Source organism: Sabethes cyaneus, chromosome 2, assembly GCF_943734655.1.
Source record: "Sabethes cyaneus chromosome 2, idSabCyanKW18_F2, whole genome shotgun sequence".
Lineage (NCBI taxonomy): Eukaryota > Metazoa > Arthropoda > Insecta > Diptera > Culicidae > Sabethes > Sabethes cyaneus.
Window position 1 is genome coordinate 65,067,773 of NC_071354.1, and position 17,741 is coordinate 65,085,513.

General features: G+C 38.2%; 1 protein-coding gene across 1 annotated transcript in view; it reads right to left on the reverse strand.

The window, feature by feature from the left end:
• The window catches only part of LOC128735092 (transcription factor collier), a 120,366-nt gene extending 102,959 nt beyond the window's left edge, over window positions 1–17,407 (reverse strand). The window contains exon 1 of the mRNA XM_053829576.1: window positions 17,238–17,407. Within this exon, the coding sequence (XP_053685551.1) occupies window positions 17,238–17,359 (122 nt within the window). The 5' untranslated portion in view covers window positions 17,360–17,407. The remainder of the gene's footprint in view (window positions 1–17,237) is intronic.
• Window positions 17,408–17,741: the final 334 nt, after the last annotated feature.

Below are 17,741 nucleotides of genomic sequence, written 5' to 3' on the forward strand. Positions count from 1 at the left end.
AAACGGCGACAAGTTTGAAGTTTGAAACCAATAATAATACCCTGGTGAGCTATTGAGACAAACCTTTTTTCGCCTTGCAGCAGACCCACCCAATTACCTACGCTGCTGGTAGTAAGCCTATGGAAATCTTGGCAGATTAGATTGTTCGCAAGTGAACCAGTCGACCGCAGAAATTGAATTATTCACCCTTTTGTCCTTTTTGGCAATGGTTGTCTCCGAGCGAGTGCAAAGAGTAAGTCGAATGCTTTATGACTTCTTGTTATTTTTAGGCCCAGAATTGAACCAAGTAAACAATGTTAGCAATTCTGGTTGTGGTTTGCCTTCCCTCTACGACGGCATACATTATTGATCCTAGCGGTTGAAATTTTCCGATTCGGAAGGTTCTCCTCTGCAAGCTCAATTTATCAAACAATAAATTTGATTAGTAACCAATTAAATTTGAACAAGCAGGCACCCAATCCCAATCTCGGCCTCGGTGTGGGTTCACGTTCGTAAGCTCTCCGTTTGAGAGGCTCACGGTTTATGTTAGAGAGCAATTCCTACAATGATTTGGATTATTGCCGGCGTAGGTATGCTTTCGGATGAAGTCCGGTGCATGCAGTTTTCCGAACGGCCGCCCTGGGTGCGTATGTCCGGTTCACCTCCAGCCGGCGAAGTGGTGTGACCCGGGTGCTCATATTTTGTTTATTACGGTTATAATTTCATACTCTCGGACTGTCCGTAGTGCGGGCAGTTATTGGCACCCTCCAGGTTGTCGTTTGGCAGCAGCGCTATCACCCAGTCATATACAATATGTGCATCCGTCCGCCCCCCGTCCGCCGTTTCGACCGGCCATCCTGTCGGTCGGTCGGTCTGTCTGTCTGACTGTCCGTCTGTCTATCGATATCTAGTGTGATTCTCTCTCTCTCTCTACAGCAGGCGGCTAGAAGCAAAGGCACAATAGTTGCAAGTGTTGTTTCCCGAAAAAGCAGAACCGTTACGGAAATTGACCAACATTCGATGGCGATTGCTCCGGCTGCTGCTGCAATATCACACCACCGAACCATGGAATATCGCAGAACGCCTTGCTCCAATTTATGCATTCGATGCCGGAAGGATATTATCAATATTTCGATGAAATTTTATTGGAATACGTTTTGAATAAATTTGTACTGGTTTGCATTTTAATGCGTTGCGGCCTGAGCCGGTGTCCGGCGCAATCGTTCCGGTACCACTTCTGTAGGGCAGGGTGAACCTACTCAATGCATTGCAATGCTGCAATAATGGTGTGATGGGAAGTTATGCTGTGGTTAGGTGACATCCGTTAGGACCCACACGGAGTTCCGGAACTCGCGGGTGCCAGTTTTGACACACTATACATTAGCTGAGATTATTGATTCCGAGTCGCAGGCATTGGATTGGTTTATTAACGTATATATAAGAGCCTCATTCGGGCTTGTAACAAAGCCCCCAGCGTGCAGTGGCAACCAGCAAATGAACTGTAATTTGTTATAACGATAGTTTTTCCAAGAAATGAGGGAAATGGTAGAAAAAACGAGTCGTGAAGGGCAAAGAGCGGAAAATTAGATGAGGGAAGGGGTCGCTCAAGACTGTAGATTATTTTCTACGCTCATACCTATCTTTGGAAGGATGAAATTGAGCAATCAATAAATGAAAACTTCAAAACCCATCCGATAGTGCTATCAGCCCAGAATGTTCTAGGCTTGTCCACGCCGCTTCAACGATATGAATTTCTCCCAGGCGAAAATGAATATGTATGATAGACAGACAGTTCCACCACTGCACTGTGGAAACGAGAAACGGAGATGATCCGTAGCTGATGATAATGATTATCCTATTTGCCAGAGTTGATATGATCCGTGAATGTTCTCTTTGTGGGCCGTAATTCAGTGCCTGCTATCATAGCCGGAACAGGCAAGATACACCGACAGCCGACCGAAACCCACCCGACCCGAGCATCCCGGTATCAAACGATTAACATTTCACCACGCAAAGAGCCACAAAACGGCCTACCAGAGGATATGCGAGAACAACATCGAAAGACCCATAATCATGTGGTTAAAATTCAATTCAATTAATGTTTATAAGGTCGACCTGACTCATCTCACGTACAAACACAGATACAGGATAGCCTGTCATTGATGAGTCCGCACGCAACCGAGTTGGGGGCGAAAGCAGGCATAAATTGCACAGAGGGAGTGTTGATTGGGATATTTGGGGAGTGCCTCAGCGCTTTACACCGCACCGGTCCGGTCAGGTCGGCACTTGCCACCGTGCGAGACGACGGGAGGCTTTCGGGCCAATTTTCAATCATTCGGTCTCTTTGAGGTGCCTAATGAGGTGAGAGGTAGTGGATTGATCCCACAAATCATAAAACGAAAGATGTGCTCTAGTGGGTAGGATTTAATGGGGCTTGAAAATCAATTGAACGCCACTAAATTAGATGGTTCTTTGTGGCGTTGTGGTGGAGAAACATGGTAGTTTGTTTGGAATTACACTTAAATCGAGTTGTATGTATCTAGATGTTATCACGCCGTACCGAGAGTGAATGAAATCGTTCTGTCGGTTCATTAAAGCCTAGCTAATCAGTTGACTCGGATCAATAACCACATTCAACAGTTTGCTAGAACGTCCTGCTACTTCAACGGAGAACCGTCATTATGCCTGTCGAGACGATTTTCGTCGAATTTGTGTGATCATTCGACATTGGAGGCTCGACTGTGTGTTGCACAATAGTTATCCGCCGGCTCGGTGTGGTTGGAATTAATCGTGTGCTATTGGGGAAGAGGGTGAAAGGAAGAAATCCGAATAATTATGATTATGCGACCGACCGCTAGCGTGTACTGGGACTGAAAGGACACACGGTCTACTCCGAATGGTCCGAATGGTCCGAATGGTAGACAGTGACGCAGCTGGAGAAAAAAGCGAAACGAAAACCGAAGGCAACCAGCAACAGTGACACGCACGGCCTCTAATGCGTGTGGATACCAATTTTGTCAATTTATTATGCTACTAATTAAGGCTTAATTATTGTGTCGACCAACTTAGCAACTTGCTTGTCTGTGACGGTAAGTGATAAGTATGTGCTAGATAGTGACTTTCCGCACGAGATTAGTTATAATAATAAAGTGTCTTTTGTATGTTTTAACAAGAGCGCTTTGCGATTACTTTGAATGAGCCGTTATAATCCAACGAACCTGCATGGTAATAGCTTTAAGTGCAGTAACGTATTTGCAGCAACTTTGTTATTAATTTGATTCTTTATATTTTTCATCAGTACCGCCATTCGGGGATAATTTCCAAGTTTACTGTATAGGTCTAAGTATAAGTAAAAAACTTCTATAATGTACATTTTGATTTACGATTATGTAAAAAAATGAGAATTAAACGAATTTGTAGCAAGATCTGAAAATAGGAATGTACGTTGTGTATATTGTTTGACCCAAAAGAGTTAATTATTGGGATACCCTTTAGAAGTTTTCTACACAGACCATTCCTGTATTTTCCTGAGAAATTAAATAACCTTTCAAGGCCTGGCCGCACTGCTCCGAAAACTGTTACAATCAAACCGTCGACGTTTACAGAATTTGGAAAACAAATAACACACTCACTCTCACAAAAAACTGTTCTCAATCGGAAGCAATTTTCATGAGAGGCTGCATCGACGTTTGCAACCGCAATTAGATTAATTGTCCAACTAAGTTGTAAGTATTTGGAAAGGTTTAAGCGAACATGTATGATAACTGTGACACATCTAACGTAGTATTTTTAAAAGGTCTACCTTACACTACCGGACAATAAACAAACAAACAAACAAAAGAAGTGGTTGAAGGGATAAAAAAATACTAAAATAGTTATATCACTTTACAAGATACGATTTTTTACATGCAATGGCATGACGCCGTAAATACAACGATCCTGTTTCGATATCAAACGAAAGCTTCGCCGAACTGCCGATTACGGATCGTTTTCAAAAGTTTACTATTTTAGTTCCAACAATGGACAATATAAATTTAATTTCAGTAAATCAGATCTTTTTCAAATACTTTGTCTTTTTTGACAGCTTGGGAAAAAATTCCAAAATTTTATTTGCCACCCGTTATTCAAGCACCACCACTATTGGTAATACCGGCACCAAGGGTACACCTACCCTATTTATAACAGCTTACAAGATACGATGGTATGATTTTTACATGGAATGGAATCAAAACGTCAACCGCACAGTTAGCTTCGAGGTACGATACTGGTCTAATAAGCCAGTCGTCGTATGTTTCAATCTCAACTAGGCACTGCTTACTAGATAGAGTCAGTAGGACCATTGTACTAGCCCAGTAATTGTGCTGTACTCTAGCAACCGGCTGCAAAGTCTGTCGATAAAGAAGGGTCAAGTCTTAGAAAGACGTTTTGCTAGGAATCCAAATAACACTTTTCTGCTTGTGATAATATCTGATTCATCATTCCCCTAAAATAAATTACAAGTTGTTAACCCTCACTTCTAAAGCCTCAAAGCCACATTTAAATATGATGGAATGAATCTTATTTTACTGGAATAAATTTTTAACCAGGTTTACTTTAGCAATTATTTAAACCTGTGCCTATGAAATGGTCTAACATCCTTCCTGGAAGTCACCACATGTACAGAAAGTCCACCGTTGTGTCATTGTTGTGTACTTCCATACTATCAATAGACTAGTTTGTGTCCAACTTTCACTAGATTTTGCAAACCTCGATGCAAAAACTTTACGAAATTGGGTTTCTAATCCTCAGTATTGGCAAGTTTTTGGCAAAATTCAATCAGCAATTTTGCCGAGCGGGAAAATAATTAAAAACAATGTCATTGAATCATTGCAATTTGCAGGAAACAACGTTTCCAACGAGCATTTACTTCTGATAAAAGTTAAAGTAGTCTGATTTACATTGTAAATTATTTACCGCAAAAAAATTGTTCAAAATGACCCAGTTAAACTTCGCAACTTTTAAACTTTTACAATCGGTGGTGCATGGCTTTTGGTTTTCATTTCGGGGTGAACTCTCTTTTTAGAAGTTTTGAAACGAGTATCAAACGAGGGGTTTCAACACTGCGAGTACAGCAGTCCCCCTAATAACGCGTTTTCGAATAAGAACGTTTCCAATAAGGACGGTCTCGAGTGATTCCATTAACGCGGTCGAACGTCCTTATTGGAGTCTACGTAGCATATGGGAATTGACATGATTGGTTCCAACATGGAATAACCCGTGATCCTGACCGTATAGAAGGCTGGTGTCTTCGGCAGAGTTGTTCAGTACATCAACGGGTTTTCAATGGATTATAGTATTGCGGAATTGTCTCACTACGTGGCGCTAGCGTATATGTAACACTCTTATATAGGCTGTATCTTGCGCTGCTGTCTATCTAGAAAATTGCGGTCTGCGGGAAGGTTACTCAAATGACTACCACCTTCAAGATGGCATGAAAAATAACGCAGAACCAAATAACTACGCTTAGACAGACTGTATCTTGCGCTGCTGACTATCCAGAGGGTTGCGGTCTTCGGGAAGGTTACTTAAATGACTGACACCTTCAAGGTGGCATGGAAAATAGCGCAGAACTGACTCACTACGAGACGCTAGCGTACATGTGATATGCTTAGACAGGCTGTATCTTGCGCTGCTGACTATCCAGAAGGTTGCGGTCTTCAGGAAGGTTACTCAAATGAGTGACACCTTCAAGGTGGTATGGAAAATAGCGCAAAACTCACTCGCGGCGCGTATATGAAGTATTCTTATACAGACTGTGTCTTGCGATGCTGAACGCTCGACGCTCAATTTTATTCTCCAGCAACATTTACTGCCTGCAAAAAAACATCTATCATGCTAACCCACCATCTATCAATGCTACTTCCTAAATGGCCAGAGAAATCCCACCTGGTGGCACTTATTCAATTAGTCTCTGTCACGTTAACAGATTTCCAGCTACTTTCTAAACATTCTTAATTTGGGGCGAACCAACCAACGCAACGGTTGAAAGCCCCATTAAATTGTAAATAAATAAATAAATAAATAAATAGGCATTTATGTCACACAGCATTAATAATGTGAAGTCAACGGCATACTGTGGCAACGGCAAGGTAACAGTCATTTGAGTAGCCTTCCCGAAGACCGCAACTTTCTAGATAGTCAGCATGCAAGATACAGCCTGCCCAAGCATATCACATATACACTAACGCCACGTAGTGAGTCAGTTCTGCGCTATTTTTCATGCCATCATGAAGGTGGCAATCATTTGAGCAACCCTCCCGAAGATCGCAACTTTCTAGATAGTCAGCAGCGCAAGATACAGCCTATACAAAAATATTACATATACGCTAGCGCCACGTAGTGAGGCAATTCCGAAATACTACAATCCAACGAAAAGCCCTCGATCTGCTGAACAACGTTTTCAAAAACAACAACGTTCTATTCGGTCAAGATCACAAGTTATTCTATGTTAGAACCAATTAAGTCAATTCCCATATGTTACGTAGACTCCATTAACACGGTTTCCAGCGGTCCCTATTAACGTCCTTATTGGGGGGATTACTGTATATCTGCAAAATTTCGTAAGAATGGGTTTTAGCGGTCAAAATATATTTAAAAATAATTGATGAAATTTATTCAACAAAACTGTACTAATATGAATCCGTAGGACCAAACCTCAAAAAACGCGATAGTTTACGTGAAAATGCGTGTTTTTTGGAGCAGTTTAGCAGTTTAGCAGTGACGGTAAATCCACCTAATACGGTGATGCAAATTTTTTTTTATTTTAAATTAATTTTAAAATATAGTGCCTTCACAAACATTGTTAAACACACTATGATAAGCAACTTTGCTGCATATAGTAACTATCTATCTCTTACTGGTCGCGAAATATAATGATTTGTTTAATACACTTTAATTGAAACGCCTTGAGAAATACTTATTTCAAAGTTTTTCGCTTTTGAAAAGTTATTAAATTTCATGAAGCAGAAAGTTTAAGGGCAATTTTCACTGTAAAATCCCAAATATGCAGATTTCACCCTCAAATCCCTGAAAAATCTTTTAAACAACTTCAATGAATTTTGTTGCCATAAAGACTCATAATACCACAATAGAAGCAATGTACGATCGTTGAAGTATTAAATAATTGATTTTCTGCATGTTTCACAACCAAGGAACTTTACTGTTTCACAATCGCAGCAGCCTTTATCGGTGTGATGAAATAAAGGTCCAAAATTAAGGTTATATGCATTTTACTCAACTTTTTTATTAGATTTGATACACAAAAAAGTATGAAGGTCTGGGCCAAGGGGCTCACGTCGGACTACGAATGCAGGTTCAATTCGACAAAGCTCGACATGTTGCAAATGTTTGTCCCGTGAATTTTTAATTTATTGTATTGTAAAATGTTCTGAAACATTCCTATAAATTTGATACAAGAAACCAAGTTAAAATTTCTAAGATGTCCGTGCTCTGCATATCCGTTTTATCCGTTTCTTACAATTTGTAGTTTCATTAGGCCACAATCAAACTTATTTTGATGATTAGCGACGATGCTGCAGTTCGTAAATTTTTGTGTGACTTGTAGCACTACCCAAGTGGCACCAAATCGTACATCAATAACCGAAAATTATCGTGAATAACTCTTAACAAATTCGGAATCGTTACAAAAGCTTAAGAAAGTCCGCCCAAGTTGATTTTCAGTCGTAAATAATGATAATAGCTGATATACATACGATATTCAGCACAGAACCGTATAGCAGTACGGAGCGGGTCGGGCTTTACCGAATATTATCGTCTATAATTACATATATCGATGAAATGCGAATATTTATTCCTCATCAGGTATATCGCCTCCAAACTACCACGGATATGCCAAATTTGCGCATCAAATACGATTTATTAGCATGCATATATGTACGCCATGTTGAGTTTTAACTTTTATATACATAAGGTATCCCGGGGCAAGTGGGAATACGGGGTAAGTGGGAACGGAGCTTATTACTCCCTTCAACCTCATTTTCTCCAACCGAACCTTTCTAGAAATGAAAGATACAACTTAAACGCATGTATTAAAATTATAGATTATTTATAACAGGCATTCCAAACATCAATATTGGACTTTAAATTTGAGCGTTATTTTCAATTTGCGTTGTAAGTTTGACGCACCTTTCTATAAATGATATTTTGGTCACAGGATTTACGTAAAAGTACATGTTTTTCTGACAGTAGGTAAACATTATGAGTGTATTAACAAATTACACCCGAAAACTAGTTGTTTAATTTGACAAACGGCATTAAAAAAATGGGTCGAAATAAGGTCGGCACTTCAAAGCACCTGGGGCAAGTGGGACCTATTAAAAATAAAGTGTTTCAGCACAAAATTTCCTGTCTTCATACATTTTTTAGATGAACTGTCGAACATTTTCAGTTCAATTACATAATATTTATACTAGTAAAGCTTTAAAATAAAACCGAAAAGGACTAAACCGAGGGGCCAAAAAAAGAAGCCCATGTGCACAGCTTGTGAGGGATCAAACAGTTTGGTCACATTTTGGTTTCACCTAAACGATGTTAATTGAATTTGAAAAGTCAAATTTGATATAATTAAGCAAATCTGCAACTGGAATTGAAACAATAAAGTGTTGTGGTTATTATAACGTAACTATCTCTTATGAGTAGCTCTACCGAATTGGGCATGGTAGAACAAACAGATCATAATCGTATTTTCGAGCTATTAAACAATGGTTAATAATAAATTACATCTCGCAAGAATTGGATACAACGACATATTCAACTACATTTCATTACAATTATGCTTTATAGCGTAATTGCTCACGATTTGTGCTTTATATAAATTATAAAGTCGCCCGTTGTGATCTGATTTTGTTACGCTATTTTTGAATGAACCCTTCGTACAAATATTGTTTTTGATTACTTCTTGCAATGCTTTAACATTGCTGTATATTAACACAATTTACTATTATTTTATGCTTTTTAATCAAATTTGAATATAGCCCATTTACCGGGGCAAGTGGGACCTATCGCCATAATTTTGAAAATTCTCCTCCAGATTAATTTCATGTAAATTGATAGGCCTTTTTCGTAATTAATCCTTCGAAGTGATACCACTGAAGAGTTTCTGTGCTAAAAGAATTTTGAAATAATCATAGGTATAGAAAACACAGTGGAATAAACCCAAACTATGCATTTTTTAGGTCCCACTTGCCCCGGTGTACCTTATAAAAATGCTAGTTGGGTAGTCAACTTTAGGTAACTGACTTCTTTGGAGAAGTTTATTTTTTATTTATTTGTTTATTCATTAAGAGAAGGAAAACCCCTGGGAGTGAAGTTACTTAGCCTAGCCTCTTCTCCCACAGGCACAAAACCAGCCTTTTTTTGCTGTCGTGCTTCAAGCACACGAAGGCTAAGACCAGACTTGGTCCATCTCGTCGAAACCTGCCTTTATGTATGACAAAGAACTGCACTTCCAGTGAGTTAGAAACTCTTATAAGGAAGTGCATAATTAACTCATATAACAAATGATAACTAACTACTAACTAACAGATATGTTATTACAGCAAACTGGGGCTTTCATTGGGCCTTGTATGCGTCCAATTTGAAATCCGACAGCTGACCGATGAACTTAGGATAATGGGCTAGAAGGTCTATGCCTACGCGTCGCTGCAGACAAAAGACATTTCAGGGCAGGAAAATCCGAAATATTCACGCGTACTTGCCTGGAGGGAGATGCAGACTGAGAGACCTCTGCTGCGACTCCGATTACGGGACCGGAATGAGATTGATGGCACGACATAGTACGGGTGTGCTGATTCGTCCTGAGGGTCACGAATGAAGCAGAGCCGACAAGGATATTCGTGGCAGGATACAGAATGCCTACAGTGCACTATGGTCCAGAAAGCGATTTTAGACGGACAAAAATGATTGCGCCTAAACGAAATATTCTAGCTCAATGAAGTCTTCGGCAACTTTTTGAATGAAAACATGACGCATCTTTTGAAAGGGTCGTCCAATGTTCAGATGATACCGTAACAACAATTCAAGTAATAATTTTTTAAATAAGTTTGTTTTCCATTTTTTAGTTTCAAAACATTAAAGATAGATTAATTTCCCATAACTTTTCTAAACATTCCAAATTTCTAACTCTTACGTATTTTCAGCAGTGGACGTTTGTTTATGGACGACCCGTAAAATCATATTTCCTCTTATAACTCATTTATCTCAACAAATAGCTCAATATGATGTTCTACAAAAATTTGTATACGTAAGAGAAGAATATTTTTGCAGAAGACTGTTTTGCTTTATCTTTATGAGTTAATAAGTTATAGCCGAATTCAGGTTAAAAACAGACCAATTTTACTGAAGCATAACTCAAAAAGCGGCAAACGGATCTTGATGAAACTTTGGCGATTTAATATACACATATGCATAAAGTTTTTAGCAAAAAATGGTGGAGGTGTTATTTTTTTAAAAAAAGATAAAATTCTTTGAATTTTATGATTTACTATAGCTAAAATTGTCGTTTTCTTCATAGATTCACATTCAAGTAATCAAGTATGCGACCACGGAATACTATACACAACAAATATACTGGCAATAACCATGGTTGATACTAAAATAGTGAATGCATTCAAAGAGTTACATTCGCAATCTTGTTTTTAAGCGAAAAAACTAAAAGAATGTTTAATAATAACCTTGAATTAAACGATTTTTACGATCCCTTTAGATACTAACACGGACTTGTACTGTTATACGCGTATATTCGCAATATGTTTTGAATGTTTTTTGAAAATATTTTATAGACTAAAAATAACTGCGATGTGAAAAACGACGAAGATGAAGCAGAGCTGCGGAAAACTTATGATTTGCGCGTAATCGAACTACTAACGAAGGAAATTCCACTAATTGTTATACTTTTCGGGAAATTTACCATTGAAATTCAAGAAGAATTCTATTATGATTTTTAAATCCATTTAAAACTATAAAATTAACAATGGAAATAAATCGGGATTTTTTTCTTTATTTTCAATCTTAGTATTCCACTGAAACGCTCAAAAAACTTCAGTCAATTTCAACATTTATTAAATATACACCACGTTGATTTATTTGAGCGAATGCACGAGATGCTAATAATTATTAGCAAACATATAACTAACCCTTCAATGGGTAGACTTCTGTAGATAGGTTTTGCTTTGAGAGTCTTAGAGCCATATATGAAATTTATTCTAATTGGATAACACAACATCTGTGCTGAGAATAGATTGACATTTTGGCATCAGCATTGCAACATTCTGACTATGCGTTTAAGAGTTCTTATGTTTTAAAATCAAAAATTCAGGAAAATTGTGACGAAAATAATTGCACAATTTTTGTCAATTTTTACTTTTGAAAACATAGGACATCTAAAACAAAATGTTCGACCTCAAAAATATTCAGTGATGAACTACGCACTGAGTTTTGTAATATTTGGAAAAAACAAGGATTGGATATGAAACCCAAAATAAAGATTTTATAATATGCCTTAACTGTTGCTAGTCCAGATTATTACTTTTGCATGAATATCAAATTAACTTTCTTTTGAGTGTGCTTTCTTGAAAAATAGTCATTATCTATCGTTGCCTCTTTAGAAGGTTAAATATGTACAGTTTCGGGAATACACAGAACAATCTATACGTATAGCTCTATGGCTGGTATCCTTTGCCTCCGACCACAGTGCAAATAGTATTTAGATTTCTTAATTATGTAATTTATCAGCGTATATATAATAGTTTTTCTCTCAATGTAGGCATTGATACTAAACGTATCAAATAAACTTCATGAATATTTTTCACAAACAGATTGAAAAGACCACGATTGTCGTAAGATAAGCGTTCGTATTTGTCTCGATAAAACATAAATAGTAAAGCAACAAGCTTTGTATTATGTTTTAGACATTTTCTAAAAAAATAGTTACACAAAATTATGTTTTAATGCTTTGAAACTGAGCAAGAAACTGTACCTGGGCAGTTAGGGATGGATAAAACGAAAACTTTAGCTATAGTAAATCATAAAGTTCAAAGAATTTTATCTCTTTTTAAAAAAATAACACCTCCACCATTTTTTGCTAAAAACTTTATACATATGTGTATATTAAATCGCCAAAGTTTCATCAAGATCCGTTTGCCGCTTTTTGAGTTATGCTTCAGTAAAATTGGTCTGTTTTTAACCTGAATTCGGCTATAACTTATTAACTCATAAAGATAAAGCAAAACAGTCTTCTGCAAAAATATTCTTCTCTTACGTATACAAATTTTTGTAGAACATCATATTGAGCTATTTGTTGAGATAAATGAGTTATAAGAGGAAATATGATTTTACGGGTCGTCCATAAACAAAGGTCCACTGCTGAAAATACGTAAGAGTTAGAAATTTGGAATATTTAGAAAAGTTACGTGAAATTAATCTATCTTTAATGTTTTGAAACTAAAAAATGGAAAACAAACTTATTCAAAAAATTATTACTTGACTTGTTGTTACGGTATCATCTGAACATTAGACGACCCTTTTAAAAGATGCGTCATGTTTTCATTCAAAAAGATGCCGAAGACTTCATTGAGCTAGAATATCCCGTTAAGGCACAATCATTTTTGTCCGTCTAAAATCGCTTTCTGGACCATAGTGCAGTGGTCTCAACGTGATCAGAGCTAGGGACCTTGTTGTGTGCGTTCCGGTTGAAATCCGATAGTTGACTTTGGATAACTGGACTCTAGCGGATTCATAGCTATGTCTCTGCGGGCTAAAACATTTCAGAGGCAGAACGATCTGGCATATTAACGCATACTTGCCTGGAAGTACAGGCTGGGAGACCCCTGCCTCGACTACGACCAGAACACCGGGACGACTTTGATTGCAGGATACAGTGGGGCTGTGGCGATTTGTTCTGAGAGTCGCGACTGGGTCGGAGTCAAACAGGGGCTTGTTGCGTGGATCCCGGGTCACATCCGAGCAACTGATGAGATGGTTCGACATATGGCGGTTAGAAATTAAGTTATAAATTAACTCCAGATTGATTGCAGAAACTGTACGATTCAGCGGAGCCTAACTTTACTGAAAGCTGACGATTTGTAAGGTACGACTTGGACTAGGACTTGGATTGGACTAAGGTCTTAAGAAACCTTGTTGGTATGGGGAAACTTTGTCACATTTCACTCAAAAAATTACTTAACTTTCAAACCATTCTAGCAATCCTTTCATCCTCATGAGCTACCGATATCCAGTTATTCCAGCCTTCGCAAGGACCATCAACAAAACGCAAGGTCAATTTTTTGAGCATGTGGAAGTTTACTTGAACAGTCCAGCGTTCTCTCATGGTCATATTTAATTGCATGCCGAACTATGATACTAAAAGAATCCGGAATTTATCAAAATTTTCATCTATAAAACCAAGGGCTGAAATAACAATATTGTTCGGTTCATGTGGACCATGTTGTTCTGTGATGTTGTTGCTAATTTGATTTACGAACGCGAATTCTAATAGTTTCAGTAATTTATTTTTCCTAATTTTTGCATGGAAGATTGCTGGAAGATTTTTCAGATGCATAGAGAAAGAAATTTGGACATTGATAAAAAGTGATAAATGAATAGCAGAATCCCAAGTAACATTCTGAGCTTTATGAATGCCAACAATGTTTATTTATTATTTTTATCTTTAAATTTTTGTGTAGGAGTAATACGTTGTGTCTTGTCTACAAATATTCGTATAAATAGCATAATTTGAAGTCATGCGCAAGTCTGTTGCTATGAAATACAACGATTCTTAATAAAAACATATACGACATGAACTCCCTAGAATTAATATTCCGATTTTGTGAGTACTTGAAGGGGCATTAGAAATTGACTGTAAAACAATTTATTCAAAGGAACACTGGATCGCTAGAAAGCCGTCGAAAACTCTAGAGCTACTGCTGTTATAACTTGATTCTAACCAACAATTTATTGTTCTAAGATTTGTCCAATTTATTAGAACGCAGGTTGGTTTTGTAGTAAAGGTCCAACGAGTTATAGTTTTCTTCGTTTCTGAATATTTCTCTAAGCTCCATTTGCTTAGTTGTACATTTTGCTTAACATGTGCCTAAATCACACAAATATTGTAGGGTTCCAAATTATTTGATGGAGTAATTTTAATACGTAGCATTAAATTATAAACTAAGTTCGCAAAGCTTTTGGTATCTCAGCTAGCCACGGCGGGTCAAGCTAGTTTCCAAATAATTTTTAAGGAAGTTCATTTCAGAATAGCGCAAATATGTAGATCCAATCTCACTCACCTTAAGTACTGTGATTTCAAGTACCTATTGAAGTTTTTTAGCGCCTTAGTGGAATACGAAGATTGTAATTAAAGAAAATTCAATCACGAAAAAAAATTTTCTTTTATTTCAACCCATATTTATGTTAAATCAAGATGAAACACGGTAGAACATTTGAGAAAATTGCGATTGAAATTCACGATTTTATAATGTTTCATTGTTTGAGATAAAATGCACAAGGAAAAAAAATACCAAAAATTATCAAGAGTAAATTGCTTGGATGTAAGTACATATTAGCAATCAGCATTGTAACACATGTGTGTGACCGTCGATTTTTTTTTCAATCTTTTTCCTCGCATCTTTTGATTTTAAACAAAGAAATCATACCGAATTGAAAATTTTGCATGTCCGTCCCACTGCGCGGCGGGACTGCTTGCTTTTATGATTTAAAGATATGTATGTCACAAAGTCGCATCGAGGCATCGAGCGTAAAATCAATTAACGACAAATAGCCAAAAAAGGTTGTTTGTTTTTGAATGATTTTAGAAATTCTTAGAAATTCCTTCTTAGAAATTGGGCTAAATTTGCTCAATAGAACTAAACCTGAAAAATTGAACTAAGAGATAATTGCACTGTAAGGTCAAATGTTGTGTAATCAGTGTGATCTTATAAACGAAATGATTCACTTAACCATATCATTAAATATAATTTCACACACCAATCGCCTATAGAATGCTTCAGAAAGAAATATAACGATATCATTTGTAATATTGTTAAATTAAGTGTAAAAATTTCAAGTACACAATATGAGCAATGGAACCTAATCATTATTTCAAAAAGATTTTATAAAACAATATTCCAAAGAACATTACAATAATATTTGCGTCGGATTATTTAACACCATCCATGAACTGTTTGCTACCTAGTATGTAGCAATAATTGTGCAAAAATTAGAGTCTAATTTCTTCTGAATAATTCCACAATACACGCATAAAATGATACAGTAGTGCGAAGACGAATAAACTATAAATTATTTTTCATTCCTTTTTCTTGCCATCGAAAAGGGTCCACTGTGCTCCAAAGAAACAATTCAATCGTTTAGCAGATTGAAACCTCTAATTTTAGCGGTAAATTCCGGCTGGTGGATCAGATTAGGTAACTGTACTCGTTGGATTGTAAAAGCAACAACGGCGGTCCGCGAGCCGCGAGCCGGGAGCCGCAAGGGGGGAAATTTATTCCGTTTATGCTCTTTTTCTGTCCGAAAAAAAGTTGGGGCGACGATACGGCAGACTGCTTGCCATTTCAACGTTCCTATTCTTTTCACCACTTCAAAGCAACAGAAGCTCTAAAGGAAACTTCAGAAAGTGGCGAATTTAGACATGTTGGGTGGTTCTTTCTCGATAATTCTTTAATCTCTGTCAAGGTCGTTAAAGTTATTATGCACCACCATGACTGCATACTTGGTTCAAAAGCACTTGATTCTAAAAGATTCTTATACATGTTTATGGTAGTGGTAATTGTCTAATATTAAATCAAAGTTTCACAGCTTTAAAAGTAACATAAATAAAAATCGTTGACAATAAAACGCACAATGAAATAATGTATTGATTATCATCAGTTCGAATCATCGATAATCATGAATCATTCTGATACTACACAAAGGCCCGAACCGAATACGCACTGCCCCAACACATGAGTACGGTTCCGTAACACGAACAGTCAATCGAAAAAGGAAATCAACATTAACCCGCTTCCTTGCGAGAGCGGCTTATCCCAAATCTCATCTTCGATGACGGCGCTTACAAATACATGTACTACAAAACGGCAAAGTTCTGTTGTCCTGCTATCAGCGGAAATCACAGACAGTAAAAATACAACACCATCTTCGTCCGGTCCTCCGGGCAGCTCGCAAGCCGGAAGCAGATTCACAAAACAAATTGTGCCCATTCGAAAGGGGTGTTTTGGGTCTGTAAGAAGATACTCTTGACACTACTATCTCGGGATGAATCTTAAGCATTTTCTTTTCGCTACGGTTTATCTCGTTATTTTTTTTTCATTGCATGTTTTCCTGTTATTCACTTAAAACTGAAAATCATGGAGAACATATTCGTTACGAACAAACTTTGTTACCTGTTCCGCACTAATCAAAACTTCAACACCGTCGACCATTAACGACCGTCACAAATGGTCAGAAAGTTTACGCCCGCTAACGAGTGCCATTCTATCACATTTACGAGTTAGTTTACAGGGCAAAAAGGCAAAAAAAAAAAAACAAACAACTCCACCCGATACCATTCATAAAACGGTGGTGTCCCACTCCAAAGCCGGCATTCCGCGAGAACCGCGTGTTTTGTATTCAGGCAGTGTGGGATGTAACCTGCAGCACGAGACGTGAACTGGCGCCAGCGATAACGATTATCGGCCAGGACACACAGCACGGGCATTTTACGGGCATCATTGAAATCGAAAAAAAAACAAACACCAGAAAATTGTTTTTCCAACTAACACTGACTGGCTGGCTGTTTGTAAAAACACGACTAATACGACTTTCTAAAATTTGTCACCGGTGGGCCATTTTCTAGAGTCGCAGCAATTTACGCGGATGATTATAATGATGCTACGCTTATCGCGCTAGCTTAGCCGCGGTGTTGAAATTGTGCTATTCGCGAGTAAAATATGTCCGCGGATAGCGCGGCAGCTGACAGCGGCTGGCCGCTATCGGAGGCTGACATCTTTGGTGGTTTTAATTATGACCCTGCTGATAGTACCGACAAGTGTTGGAATCGATTTTATAGACTGCTGGGCGCGGTATAATTTATCGCTTTGGTCGTAAATTCTTGGCACAATTAAAGTTGATAGTGTGGTTGCGCTATTGTGCTGCGGTTGATTTTTGGCAAATAATCACAGTGGAAAAGGTAAAGAAGAGGTTATGGTAATTACTTTGCCTGATCGACTGCAGGTTGCATCCAGGCTCGTGCTCCTAGCGGTTCCTCCTTTAGCGAAGTCATCGGTCCGCGGGGCTGATTCATGTCGGCACCGGTCGGCGGTAGTCCGAACATCATACCACCGGCACCGCGGGACACCGACGACGGATACAGCTTGCGACCCCATTCGAGCTCGAGCGTTGGCCATGGCGATGCCGAGCTAAAGCCCGGCACTGTCTCGTCCGAACGCAGCTTTAGTCCGTTGTCGTACACCGTGACGACTATTTTGCTAGACTTGGTTCAGAAAAGATCAACACTCAGGTTCGAGACCTGAATGTGCGGAACACTTCAAACTACACCCGACGCGTCTCGACTGGATAATGCACCCTTTTTCGCGATCACGCTTACAAATGTCTTGATCACGGGAATTTCACACTCACTAAATCACTCTTCTCGCTTCACTTCTCAAAACCGGTAATACTAAATGCCGCTTGAACTGTCACTTCCGGTTTCTTCTCGG